The sequence below is a fragment of the Callospermophilus lateralis genome, chromosome 10 (assembly GCF_048772815.1).
Source record: "Callospermophilus lateralis isolate mCalLat2 chromosome 10, mCalLat2.hap1, whole genome shotgun sequence".
In the NCBI taxonomy this organism is placed as follows: Eukaryota; Metazoa; Chordata; class Mammalia; order Rodentia; family Sciuridae; genus Callospermophilus; species Callospermophilus lateralis.
Window position 1 is genome coordinate 83,255,334 of NC_135314.1, and position 15,368 is coordinate 83,270,701.

Genomic DNA, 15,368 nt, shown 5'->3' on the forward strand with positions numbered 1-15,368 from the left:
GGGGTGGGTTAAACACTCAGGGACTAAGACTGGCAAGGTTGTGCCTGTGGGCTGCAGTGAGTGAAGAATCAGCCCTTCTGCCCCATGACTGGAATTCTTGGGAGGCTCCAAGGAAGCAGACCTGCATAAAAGATCCACTATGGTCTAGCCTTAGGGGAGGGTCAATCTCGTCTCTCCAAAGAAGGCATCACCCCACAAAGCCCCTGAGGCTTGATTAGATGCTCTCCCACCTGCTAGAGCTCCCCTTGTGGAACACTGCAGAAGCTGTATCCTGGGAGTGCACTGGTCTTCATGGATAAAATATCAAATGACCTTATGTCCTAACCCATCCCACCTCATACTGGTGAGAAGGGAAGCGAATCTTATATCAAATGGCTTGATGCCACTCCAATTGGCAGCTCAGAGTACAACACAAAACTAGGAAGGGGTCAATAGCCCCACCCTCCTTGCTCTATCAAAACATAAATCAAGAAGAATTAGAAAAAAGACTTGGACATAGACAGTGACCACTCAAATCTAGTTAACTACTTTGACCATCTTAAAGAAGATGGTTCCTTCATTCTTCATTAAGATTTTGGATTTTTTAATTTCATTAAAAAATTTTTTTCTGTGTGTGTGTGTATGTGTGTGTGTGTGTGTGTGTGAGAGAGAGAGAGAGAGAGAGAATGTGTGTGCATGGTGCATGTGAATTCTGACTGTGCTGATTGGTTCAGGAACATATATACATACACCCATTTGTTTCTTTTTTCTTTCAGTTTTAGAATTGTTTAAAATGAATTATTTTTCCTAGCATTGTCTTTTGATGGTTAAGGTTTTTTAGATTATATAGTTTTGTTTGTATTATTTTCATTTGTTTATTTCTATAAGTTTCTCTTTCTCTCTTAATCTTCTGCTAACAGCTATATTCTATTGTTTTCTCTCCCTCTCTCCCAATATGTTGCTTCTTCTATATTTTCCCTTCCTTCCATAGAAACACCATCTGCTACATCTCTTCTACATTTTCTCTATTCTCTTTTTAATATATATATTTTTTAGTTATTGATGGACCTTTATTTAATTTATTTATTTATACGCGGTGCTGGGAATCAAAACCAGTGCCTCATACATGCTGGGGGGGCAGTGGTACTGGGCATTGAACTTGGGGGCACTTGACCACTGAGCCATATCCCCAGCCCTATTTTGCATTTTATTTAGAGACAGGGTCTCATGGGTTGCTTAGTGCCTTGCTAAATTGCCAAGGCTGGCTTTGAACTTTCGATCCTCCTGCCTACACCTACCGAGCTGCTGGGATTATAGGCCTGCGCCAAGGCGCCTAGTCCTTTCTGTTCACTTTTTGAAACTGTAAACTTGTAAAAATTCCGAATACATTTCTCTCCTAATTGACTGTATTTTTACCATCTTTCAAAACTAACTGGTTTATATAACTCCTGCCCCCAACATTAAGGCTAATACAATCATTACTGCTGTGGGTGATATAGTTGATACCTGCTATTTGAATTAAAGCTAGATCTAGTTCATGGTAATTATTTTTATTGTTGACAACTGCTGAACCAAACATTGTTGTTTATTGGTTACCATCAATAAATTAATGTTGAAGATGGAATAGTAAAAATTGGGTATTTAATGCTGTGTATTGTTTGTAATGGTTGTTACTATAGATTATTTTGCCCCATTCTGTGAGGTGCTGGAAAACTACAGGGACACTAAAAGTTCACAAGTTAGAAACTCTGCTGCTGAACTAAACATTCCTTGACACTATTCCAACTCAAAGAAGTGAGGACACAAAGTCCCAAACTAATAAGGACCTAAGGAGAAACAATCAGAGAGAGAACTCAATTCCTACCCTTTGGCATCTACTCATACATCAAAAGAAGAGAGAAGTCCCAGAACAGATGAATTATTTACACACAAAAGGATGAGCAAAAAAAGGGGTAGGGGAATCCACCTCAGTTGATATGTAAGACTTCTAAAAATGTGAGAAAACAGGCAAATAAAATCTCTCCTCAAATACCATAACTCCCCAACAAAGGATCCCACTGATAGTGAAGTAGATGAAAACCCAGAGAAAGATTATAAAAAAAATGATTTAAAATGTTCAATGAATGGCCATACTACCAAAAGTGCCATACAGATTCAATGCAATTTTCATAAAAATTGCAATGAAGTTCTTCAATAGAAACAGAAAAAGCTGTCATGAATTCATCTGGAAAAATAAGAGGCCCACAATAGCCAAAGCAATCCTTAGTGAGAAAAGTGAAGTAGGAGGCATTACAATCTCAGACCTTAAATTATACTATAGAGGGGGCTGAGGCCGTGACTCAGTGGTAGAGCACTTGCCTAGCATGTGTGAAGCACTGAGTTCGATTCTCAGCACCACATATAAATAAATAAAATGAACGTCCACTGACGACTAAAAAATATATACTTTAAATTATATTATAGAGTTATCATAACAAATACAGCATGGTATTGGCACTGAAATAGGCAGAAGACCAATGGAAAAGAAACGAAGACACAGAGACAAACCCAGATAAACAGTTATCTCATACTAGACTAGGGCACCAAAAACATTCATTAAAGTAAAGACAAATGGTGCTGGGAAAATTGGAAATCCATATTTAGTAGGATGAAATTTTACCTCCATCTCTCACCCTGCACAAAACTCAACTCAAAATGGATCAAAGACCTAGAAATTAGACCAGAAACCTGCACATCCTAGAAAATGTAGGCACAACATTCTGGCTTAGGAACTGACTTCCTCAAAAAGACTCCTAGAAGTGCAAGAAGTAAAATCAATAATCAATAAATGAAATGGCTCAAACTAAAAAGCTTCTTCCCAGCAAAGGAAACAATCAAGATGTAAAGAGATCCTACAGGATGGGGAAAAATTTTGCCATCTGCAACTCAGGTAGAATATTAATTTCCATGATATATAAAGAACTAAAAAGATTTAACAAACAAAAACCCAAATAACTCAATCAATAAATGGGTAAAGGATCTGAATAGACAATTCTTAGAAGAAAAACAAATGGTCAAAAAAATTTACGAACAAAATGTTCAACATCTCTAGTAATTAGAGAAATGCAAATTAAAACTACACTGAGATTCTATCTCACTCTAGTCAGAATGGCAATTATCAAGAATTCAGGTAACAATAAAAATTGTTGAGGATGTGGGGAAAAGGGTATACTCATAGACAGCTGATGGGATTGCAAATTGGTGCTACCATTCTGGAAAGCAGTATGGAGATTCTTCAGAAAACTAGGAATAGAACCACCATTTTTGTCCCAATTATCTCACTCCTTGGTATATATCCAAAAGATTTAAAATCTGCATACTATAGTGACACAGGCTTATCAATATTTATAGCAGTTCAATTCATAGTAGCTAAGCTATGAAACCAAACCTAGGTGCCCTCAACAAATGAATGGATTTAGAAAATGTGGTATATGTATACAATGGAGTATTACTCAGCCATAAAGATGAATGACTTTATGACATTCGCTGGTAAATAGATGGATCTGGAGACTATAATGCTAAGTGAAATAAGCCAGTCTCAAAAAGCCAAAGGTCAAATGTTTTTGTTGATATTTGGATACTAACCCACAATGGCAGGGAGGGGGGAAGAAGAGATATTCAGTAGTTTAGGCAAAAGGGAATGAAGGGAAGGGAGGGAGGGTAAGAAAAGGGAAGACAGTAGCATAAATCTGACATAATTTTCCTATGTACATATATGAGTGCATCACAGTGAATCCCACCATTGTGTATATCCACAAGACTGGGGTTCTAATTAGAGTAAGATATGTTTCAAGCTTGTATAATTATATCAAAATGAATTCTACTGTGATGTATAACTTAAAAGAACCAATAAAAATAAAATAAAATGTAAAAAAAAAAGTTCAGTGAACTAAAAGAATATCTAAGGAAGGAATTAAGAAAGCAAGTATAGGAGATGAAAGAGTACTTTATTAATAAAGACATAAAAATAGTGAAAAGAAACTAAGTAGAACTCCTAGATATGAAAGACACAATCAATCAAATAAAAAACTCACTTGAAGGCAGCAATAACAGATTAGATTGTGTAGTAAATAGAACCCCAATCACTGAACACAGAATTTTAGGCCTTGAAGATTAGTTATATGATTTTGATTACACAGAATGCAAGAAAGGGAACAAAATTACAGAGCATGACCAGAATATACAATACTATTGAAAAACATTAAAAGACCAAATCTGAGAATATGGAGGGCTGGGGATGTGGCTCAAGCGGTAGCGCGCTTGCCTGGCATGCATGTGGCCCAGGTTCGATCCTCAGCACCACATACAAAAAAATAAAGATGTTGTGTCCGCAGAAAACTGAAAAATAAATATTAAAATTCTCTCTCTCTCTCTCTTAAAAAATATTTCTTTCTCTCTAAAAAAAAAAAGAATATGGAGATACAAACTAAAGGCATAAAGAACATTTTCAATGAGATAGTTACAGAAAACTTTTCCTATCAGAAATGAGATAGACGTTCACAAAAAGGAGGGTTATAGGACCTCAAATAGACGTATTCAAATGAGAAGCTCATAAAGACATATCATAATAAAATACCTAACAGAACATAAAAAAAGAATAATAAAAGCTGTAAGAGAGGAACATCATGTCACATTTAGAGGCAACCAATAAAGCCTACTTTTGATTTCTTGACTCAGACCCTAACATCAAAGAGGGCTGGAATGAGATATTCTAAACCCTAGAAGAAAACAAGCCAAGGTTAATATACCTAGCAAAACCCAGATTTGAGGGGGAAATAAAAATTTTCCATGACAAGAATAAACTGAAAGAATTCATGAGCACCAAGCAAGCACTACAAGGAATACTCAAAGATAAACTGCACACAGAGAAACAAAAGAAAAATTTCCAAAGCTCCCAAACTCAGGAAGTTCAACAGAAGAAGAATTCACTAAATAAGAATCCAGACTGGTCAAAATATAGCAAAAAAACAAAATGGGAGGAAACCACAGACACATATCCATACTAATGCCAAATGTTAATGGTCTCAACTCCCCAGTTAAAAGACACATATAACCAGAATGGATCAAGAAACATAATCCAACTAGACACTGTTTACAAGAGACTCATTTTAATAGGCAAAGACATCCAAAGGCTGAAAGTAAAAGGATGACAAAAATATTCCATGCATATGTTCAAGAAAAAAAGCAGGAGTAGCAATTCTCATATCTGACAAAGAATATTTCAAGCAAAAATTAATAAGAGACAAAAAAATTCCACTACATCCTAGTAAAGGTAACAATCCAACAAGAAGATAAAATGATAGTTAACACTTATTCCCCAAATGTCAATACTCAATTATATGGAACAAATACTCCATGACATTTAGCCTAATGTAATAGACCTAACACAGTAATACTAGACCCTAACACACACATAGACCCTAACACAGTAATACTGAGTGATTTCAATAGACCCTATCACCAACAGACAGGCCATCAAAATATAAAATCGATAAGGATATCTCCAGCCAAAATGACACTATATGTTGAATGGACTTACCTGACATCTACAGAATATTCCACCCTAAAACAGCTGAATTTACCTTCTCAGGTACGTGTGGAGTTTTTTCTAAAATAGATCATATTATAGGCCACAAATCAAATCTTAGCAAATACAACACAAGCAAACAAACAAAAAATCCTATATAATCCATGTATTCTATCAGATCAAAATGGAATGAAACCAGAAATCAACAGCAAGAAAAATAATAGAAACCCCATAAACATATGGAGATTGAACAATACTCTCAAATAAATAATGGATGAAGAAAGAAATGAGAATAGCAATCAAGAAATTCTTAGAAATAAATGAGAACAGAGAGATCACATATCAAAATTTCAGGACAGTATGAAAGCAGTGCTAAAAAATATTTATAGCACTAAGTACCTACATTAAAAAATTATAGGGCTGAGGCTGTAGCTCAGTGGCAGAGTGCTTGCCTAGTATGTGTGAGGCACTGGGTTAGATCCTTAACACTGCATAAAAATAAACAAATAAAATAAAGGCATGATGTCCATCTACAACTACAAAAAATTAAAGAGATCTGAGATAAATAAGCTTTTGTTCTACCTTGAGGACTTACAAAAATAACAAACTAACCCTCAAACCAGTAGAAGACAAGAAACAATTAAGACCAGAGCTAAAAATCAATGGAATTGAGAATAAGAAAACAATGCACAAGATCAATGCAATGAAGAGCTGGTTCTCTGAAAAGATAAATAAGATTGACAAACCCTTAGCCAAACTGACCAAAAGAAAGAGTGCAAAAATACAAATCAATAATATCAGAGATGTTTATAGATTTCCTGGGCATATAAAAACACTACATGGAAAACAGGAAGCGTCAACATATGAGCACTGAACAATGAGACTTGTACTAGATACAACTCTAAACAGATTTTTAGCACAGATATAAAAGAGGGAGTTGGAGCTAAAGGACAGGGGTCTGTGGGTTCAAATAAGAACTAGTGATAAAGAGAGGAACTGAGGTAGAGAGGCAAAAGCAACCTAAAAAGGAAACATTAACAATGGTTTAGAACTAGAAAAGACAGCAAGGGGATTTTTACAGTTAAAAAGAAAATTTCTGGGAAAAGTAGATCAGCACAGGCCTTCTCTAGTGTAATGATTTTATAGTATAAATAGCAACTCTTACTACTAAGACTTACCAAGTACTTTTATTAACTGCTACTATGATTAATGTTTTATGTGTCACTTAATACAGAAAACTTGCAAGGTAGGGACACACCTCTCATTTTAGCGGAGAGGAAACTAAATAACAATAATAATAATAATAATAATAACAACAACAACAACTACTACTACTACTACTACTACTACTACTACTAATACTACTACAGGTGCCAGAATGTACTACTACTACTAATACTACTACAGGTGCAACAACAACAACTACTACTACTACTACTACTAATACTACTACAGGTGCCAGAATGTACTACTACTACTAATACTACTACAGGTGCCAGAATGTAAATCCTATTCTGAATAGTTTCAGTGTGTGTTTCTTTTCCATTATTTCTAGAGGCAGCAGTAAGTAGCAGATTAATTTTTATCAGTATATACACTGCATACATGATATAACTGGCAAGGTAAAGGGGGCATTGGGTTAATAATTGAAGGTTAATGATTTATAATTTGTGTTAAAAAAATCAATTAAGCAGGTGATGAGAGAAAAAACTTTTATACTAAAGACCAACAATTTATCCTGAATTAAGGTTCTATCTTTGTATAAAGAATGCTAAAAAATTAATTTTAAAAAGTTACTAAAGCTAGACATGATGGTGTGCACCTGTTGTTCCACCTACTCAGGAGACTGAGGCCGGAGGATCGCTTGGGCCTGGGAGTCAAAGATCAGCCTGGGTAAAATATAGTGGGACACTGTCTCTTAAACAACAACAACAACAACAACAACAAGAAGTCACTAAAAAATAGAAGCACACTTAACTTCTCAAAGTAAGAGAATACTTGGGCTGGGGATATAGCTCAGTTGGTAGGGTGCTTGCCTCACATGTACAAGGCTGAGGGTTCAATACCAAGCACCATTAAAAAAAAAAAAAAAAGGAAAAAAAAAAGAATACTCACATAATGTAATAGAGTATTATGTAGCTATGAAAAAAAATTACAATAATATGAAAAATCACAGGTTAGAATGTTAAGAAATAAGGAGATGCAAATTATAATGATAATGAAAACTGCAAAAGTTACAAACGAATGAAAAGAAATTTGTAAAACAGACAAAATCTGTTTAAAAACAGAAGCAATAATATGTGGATAGAGGTATAACAGGCAATTTAGTTTCTTCTTTTTTTGGTGGTACTAAAGATTGAACCCGGGGCCTCACATATGTAAGGTAAGTGTTTACCTAGACCATGATTTACCTTCTTTATATTTTTTTCCTATATTTTAAAAATATTTACCACAATGTGTACATATTTTTAAAAACAGGAAAAAAAGTAGTAACTAGCAAAAAAGATTTCTTTAATTTTCTTTTCATTCAATGACTTCTGCCTTAATACTCCTTGACCTCTTCATCTGTCTGGTTCCACCTTACTATTTAATACGAAGTGGGCACTCTCATGTAACTGTGCTCTATGGTTACTATACCCTGCAAAGGTGGCAAGGCTGAGTAGAAGGGCACCAGGCTAACAGTTGTTTTTATAAAGGTATTAAGGATCATGACTAAGCACACAGACTGAGTTAGAATTCTACTCTTATATTACTTATCTCTCTGAGGTTATAAATTTTCTAATATGCAAAAAAGTTAAAAAATAATTTTTTCTCATGCAGGATTATTATGATTTAATAAGCAAAAGCATGTAATATAATTGGCACAGAGGAAAATAAAAGATAATTATTACTTGGAAAGTGATGTACCCTTGTGTTACACAAAACAAACTAGACTGATATTTTTATCCGAATCAGACTTAATATGTCCTCAAAAGTGCAGTGACAAAACATTTATGTTCCTACCCTGTAACCTAAAGAGATGAGCATGGATAAGGCCTCTATATATTTGAAAGCTATTTCCTTAACTGCACTAGCCTATTTTGTTACTAGTGTACCTGCTCCATTTCTGTAGTCACTTAGAAGACTCTAAACTCATATCAAAGTATGTAAGTTACTCTTATATATAATTCAGAGCCTAGTATATTACCTGGGAATGTTTGGTCCTCAGTAATATGTTTGGTGAACAAATAAAACCTTATACTCTTTCAGTTGCAAAGATTGTATTTCTGTGCCTCCAAACATATTATGTAAGATCCAAGTGTTGCCAATTAAAAAGAAATAAAATGTTATAGATTGGATATGGAATGTCCCCCACAAAGCTTATGTGCTAAAGTATGAGCCCCAATGTTTCAAAATTCAAAGGTGGGTCTTTTAGGCAAAGATTGGATCATGAGGGCTCTGAAAGATGGATGGACTCCTGGGAGGTGAGAAGGAAGTAGGTCAATAGAAAGGTTTATCTGCCTCTTTCTCTGCTTCCCAGCTGTCATATGCTGAGCAACTTCCCTCTGTAATGTTCCACATTTCTGTCTAGGAGCCAGTGGACTATGAACTGAATCCTCTAAAAACAGTAAGCCATGATAAATCTTTCTGAATTGTTCATCAGGTATTTTGATCAGAGACACAAAGCTGACAGATACAACAAAGGAATCCAGTCTATTATAGTACCAACCACTGTCATTTCTGTTCTTCTAACCCACCTAAGCCAGAAAGAGAGGCCCAATTCTGCCACAAGCGTCTCAACATAAGCACTCCAATCAAGGCATAGTGGAACAGTATACTGTTTAGTATTCTTTTTAATATTTCATATTTCAGAAAAGTGGCCATATTAAATAGTAACTTAATGACATCGTTAGAACTGCCAGTGTGCACTGAAGAGTATGGTGGCACTCCATAAATAAACAATTAATTCATGTAATTAAAATCAAACAACCACTATTTCTCATCTGAAAAATAGGAGTAATTACACCCTTGTAAGAGGATTACTGTAAGGATAATGGGCATGGGATATATACAGCACTTAGCACAAAAGTAAGTACCAAATAAATGATACCTGTTATTAGAATACAGTCCTGAGGTAAACCGCATGCAAGGATATTAACATATATCTTTGTATAAACTAATTTTTGAACAGCAAAACAGTCTAGTAACTTTAGTCTCATTTTATAATTACACTGTATTACAGTTATGTTTTCCTTAGAACTGCACACTGGCAGTTCTAAGGATGTCATTAATGTATGAAACTTCAGTGAAAAAAGTTAAAACCTTTTTATATTTGTATTTTAATTTAGTATCTGAAATTTTGTAATTTAAGTTGAATTTATATTTTATTTTCCATGACAGAAAATTATAAAAAACTAAACCAAATGAAAATATTGATAAGCATTATTTAAGACATTATATATTTTACCTGGCCATTTCCAAGCAGAGATATGTCTTTCCCCATTAGAAAATAGGATCCAAAGAAGAAAATAAAGGCATGAGTGAAACCCAGGATGGTCCAATAAAGAAATGTTTTAATGCTTAAGAGACTGTTTTTACTAATGTCCCTGTGAATTAAAAAAAGGAATACATTAGGATTCATATTTTTACCTACAGAATAATTATCATAATTTGATAATAAAAAAACAAGGAGTTTTAATTTAAATTTTTTAGAAAATATTAGAAGAATAAATTGACAAACCACCATTTCTAGTAATAGCATACATAGGGGTAACAGCTTATAGTTCACATAATGAAATTCATACATTTTCTCATTTGATAAAGAAATATATGGGCAATATTACTTCAGTTTAGTTGTGAAAAGCTGATTTATCTGTATTGCATTCTGTTGATATTCAACCAGTCTGACTATATCTCCTTCAAGTGAGGTCATTTGAGTTGGCTTCTGCATTGAGGGTCTAAATTAATAGCATTTTCAATAATAGTTATTATGGGGAAAAATAATCTGTGTTAATCTTGGGTTAAGCCCTGTGCTAGATAACCTAGGAAATTAAAGTAAGTTATTTTATATTTGGATAACTGGATACACCTCTGTAAATGGTACCTCCGTAGCCTCTCTATAATAAGAGTTTATGATGGGAACCTTCAGCTATCTCTGCCTGATTCCAGAGCTCTGGTGATAACTTGCTTCTAGAAAAGCAGGAATAAAGCAGAGAACAAAGGTCAATATCGACTTGCATTCTGCATGGATTATCATTCATAAATTTGGCAAGAGTAAGACATAAACTAGTTCTTAAGGAATTCTAGAGACTAACAATTACTGAATAACTTGTCACACAAAGTAGACTATTACTGGTTTACAACAGGTAAGTACAAATTACACAATCACCCAAGGTATTAATGGAATAAAAGCATTCATTCTTAAAAACATAGGAAAAACTCAAAATTTCTCTTTGGTATTCAGCAACTATAAACCATAAAATAATCATGCTTAGTAAAATATTTTTAGTTATTTATGTTTGTGGTGCTGGGGACTGAAGCCAGGGCCTCAATAGCTAAGCAAGTGCTCTACGACTCTCCAACCCCTTAGCAGACACTTTTACATATTTGCTTATTTTTCAGGTACATGTGAAACTGCTAACTATTAAATACAATACTTGTAATCAGAAAACAATGGACACTTAAATGCTGGAAAATACTTACCGATAGAGGGTGGGCTTGTTTTGTAATACATGAGGGTCTATATGCTGTTCTAAAAGACTATATATCAGAATAGGAAGGGAAGTAAAACAAATATTGTATAAAGTCAGGTACACGCTGTCATACAGTGTCTAGAAAGAGAAATAAGAGGAAATTTTGACATTCTAAATTATGTATTCCTATTATATTTTTGTGTATAATCACAAATAAGCATGTTAAAAAAGCATAAACTACAGTTTTTTCAATTACAACAAAATCTACTTTAATTATTATGATTATTTTTAGTTGTAGGTGGACACAATACCTTTATTTTAATTATTTATATGTGGTGTTGAGGATCGAACCCAAGGCCTCACACAATGCTAGGTGAGTGCTCTACTGCTGAGCCACAACCCCAGCCCTCCAATTAGTTTTTTTAAATGGACATTAACATATAGTGTTCCTAGATTTGAATTCTGTGTAGAAACTGAAATATTTTACTATGTCAGTTGTTTTTGGAATTATAGTGAACTGGATCTATATTTCAAGATTCTCCACAACTTGGTCACTGTGATAATAGTTTTAAACAATTCTATATGCATCCTAAGCTTCTTATTATCCCTTCGGTATGCTACACATATAGTTTTGCTTTCATGGCTCGGTCTCCCCATCTACATCCCTCACTCTCTTTAGAAAGGACACTAAATAAATAAGTCTCAATTTCTTCCATGAAACTTTTCACAGTGACACAATTTCTTGCTGATAGTGTTTTTTAAAGAGTCACAGATGCCACTGTTGGTACTAAAAGCTTAGCACTGTGCCTATGCTTTTATATGTTGTTTTATTGCTATTAATACTGACTCCCAAGTTATACTGTAAAGTCCCTGAACACGTAATCAAAAAAGGTCAGGTCCCCTTGTCATATGGTCTTATAGCATTCTTTATTTCATTCAGGTAAACTGTTACCGACAATTAATGCCTACCTGAGTAGATATCTAAAATTTAGAGTTCAGCTTGTAAACAGAGTTGAAAATAGTAATTAAGGAGGAACAACACATGAAAAGAAAACCTAACAACTTAGGATAATTAAGTTCTTATTTTTTTCAATAAATTAGAAACCATGTCTTGCTCAATTTGATAAAGTATAGTATGTGAAAAGGGTGCTCAATTAGTCAGAAGTAGTAGGTCTAAGTCATAGTTTAGTCATGAACTTAGCTATCTTATTTTGGGCAAATTACTTAATCTCTTTGAATTTCACTTTCCTTTTCTGTAAAATAAAACAGTAAATCAGGAATGGCAAATATGAGACATGTGTACAACTAAAGACCCACTCTGTGCCCATTACAATCACTAATAAATTACAGCATTTTCCCTCTCTTACACTCCAGAAACCTTTTTAACATAGCATTCTAGGTGTTTCTATCAATTATTTACATTAGCTTCTGTGGTAAAACCTGTATGTCATCCCTGGACTAAACCCCTAAAGTTCATAAAAAACTGTGAGTCATTGAGCTCAATGGCAGAGTGCTTGCCTAATATGTGTGAGGCACTGGATTCAATGCTTGGCACCACATAAAAATGAAATAAATAAAAGGCATGCTATGCTGTCTATCTACAACTACACACACACACACACACAAAAAAAATTTAAAAAATTGTGAGTCAAGAATTAAGATGAGGTGAACCTCTAAATTGTTATTTGGTGTGGCTTCATATGGATTCTATAGAAATATCACAAAATAATTGAAACAAATTATCAAAATTTTCTCAAGCTGTTAAAGAGTTAATATCAATTCTTTAAAAAGCATCCAGAATTTTAATATATTTTGTTATCAACATTTATCTCAAACTGAAAACTAGAATAAATAAAATTTATGAGTGATATGCTAATTGCTAATCAGAAAAGTTTTGTCTAGTTACTTACAGGACTAAGAAAAATAAAAAAAAAGCATCATGAATTAAAATAAATTTTTGGTATCAACATTAACTTTAGACTGAAAACCAGAATAAATATTATGCATGTTATGCCGACTAAGCATACTACTCAGAGAAGTTTGTATAGTTACCTGCAGAACTTAGAAAAATGAAAAAGTCCTTCTAGATATCTATCAAAATTTGAACACACTTATCTTATTCTAAAAGAACAAAACACAAGCTTCTATTTACTTACTTGTTGAGAAAACAAACAGTAGAACTGATATAAAAATTGGGGTGTGATAAAGCACACATTCTGAAAAAAAAAAGATTAAATGGAAAACAATTAAAATATTTTGGACTAAAAGAGAAAAAAATTCCTAAATATGGTAAAGGGTCCAGAAACACAATCTCAGTTAACATGGCAACCTGAGGATTTTTTTCATAAGGACTTGTCCACATAAAATGGGAAAGTAGGTTTCTCATTCTATTAAAAAATACCTAAAAGCATTTGAAGGAACAGTGTAGATATGAGAATGAACATACCCTCATCTCCCATCACTGCCAAGTAATACCATTATTTTGAATTTATAGTCTTCCAACTCTCATTCAATATAGTTGAAACACAGTACAATAAGCAAGATTTACTTAATTTTTTGGGCCATGATAGCTTTACAATGCAAAAATATTTAAAGTACACAATAAACAGAACTATCAAAACATTTTACGACTGCAATCTATTCTCATATTACAAGTAAAAGCCAGAACAGTAAATTAGAAGAAAACTGCCACATCATTTTATAGTAATATGTAATCTATGTTCTACCCCGGCCTAGAGCTATAAATTATAAAAATATATGCAAATAAGACATTCTGGCTTATTAAATGTTTTAGTAACAGAGGCATTTAACATGACGTCTACAGATTCCCACATTTCCCAAAGGGTCCAGAGATAGAAATATATTTCAACAATTTTATTTGTAATCCTAAGTATTTCACTTTATGCATACAAAAACTCTGTACTGAGAAGCTCCCCACTTCACTAGCTTACTAACAGACCAATGATGGTAACAAAACAAATTTAACCTCTGCTTGAAATCATCATGTTGGAGTTAAATTAAAACTTATTGACTCGAGATGAAGTAACCTTAAGGAAATCAAACTTATTGCAGCTGAATCTGTACAGAATAAGACATCAATATAAGTGTAAGTTTTGATGTGTTTTGACAAATTTATATACTACCAACATCACCATAAAATTAGAGAACTCTCCCATCAATTCCCAAAGTTCTTTTATATTCCTTTCTAGTAACACCTATACTCTTGGTCCCAGAAAACCACTGATTTGCATTCTATCAGTACATGTTAATTACAAAGGTACCGCTATTTTATTTACAGAAACTATTTTTTAAGAATAATTTGCAATGAATCAAAATTCATTCTGCTGTCATATATACCTAATTAAAATAATTAAAGAAAGAATAATTAATATGGTTATAATATTCCTTAAATTAAAATTTCAAATTACTACATCAATAATTGATCCTAAAAATCCATATAAAACTCACCTTATAAAAAAAATACTGTACAAGGGTAGCTATTCTAATATAATAAAAATGACCATGAACAAAAAGTAATTTGGAGAGGAATTTAAATCTAGCTATTGCATAGTCACTGTTTCTTGCAGCCTGTCTTCCTTCTTTACCCATGATTCCTGTAATAAAGAAAACAAAAAGGAATGTCCACTGATAATTCGTAAGTTTAATTTTCATGAAACAGCTATAAATATCTTAAATTTATTTTAGTAGTTGAACCTGGACTTAGAAACACTAAATCCTAATATACAGCAATTAGCAGTGATCCAAAAGGTTGTTCTACTTAAATGTGTAGTTTAATATAAAGCTGTAACATATACAAGACATGTAACACCAATATTCAAAGAATTACAATATAAAAAATACAATAAAAATAAAAATAATATTAAAAGTTCAGGATCTAGCAGAAGCATCAATTATTGTACCAATAAGCACAAATTATTGGGTAATAAACATCTAATGAAAAGAGTGCTAAACAACTTTGTCTTTACTAGTTCTAGTGAATATAAAAAAGTTAAACTTGAACAACTTGGATGTAGTAAAAAATAGGCATATTTAGCTACTTCAAACTGTCATAAATAATTCAAATGTGCATTTTAAAAGAAAAATGTAAATTTAAAATAAATAAATTAAAAAAAATGTACTGAAATCAGTGC

General features: G+C 33.3%; 1 protein-coding gene across 2 annotated transcripts in view; it reads right to left on the reverse strand.

Annotated features, from left to right (window-relative positions):
- Atp11b (ATPase phospholipid transporting 11B (putative)) overlaps nucleotides 1–15,368 on the reverse strand; it is a 110,025-nt gene that overhangs the window by 29,788 nt on the left and 64,869 nt on the right. For both annotated transcript variants that reach the window (XM_076867196.2, XM_076867197.2), the window contains exons 22-25: nucleotides 14,686–14,831; nucleotides 13,374–13,433; nucleotides 11,228–11,355; nucleotides 9,993–10,131 (exon numbers count right to left, since the gene is read on the reverse strand). In XM_076867196.2, coding sequence (XP_076723311.1) covers nucleotides 9,993–10,131; nucleotides 11,228–11,355; nucleotides 13,374–13,433; nucleotides 14,686–14,831 — 473 coding nt within the window. The remainder of the gene's footprint in view (nucleotides 1–9,992; nucleotides 10,132–11,227; nucleotides 11,356–13,373; nucleotides 13,434–14,685; nucleotides 14,832–15,368) is intronic.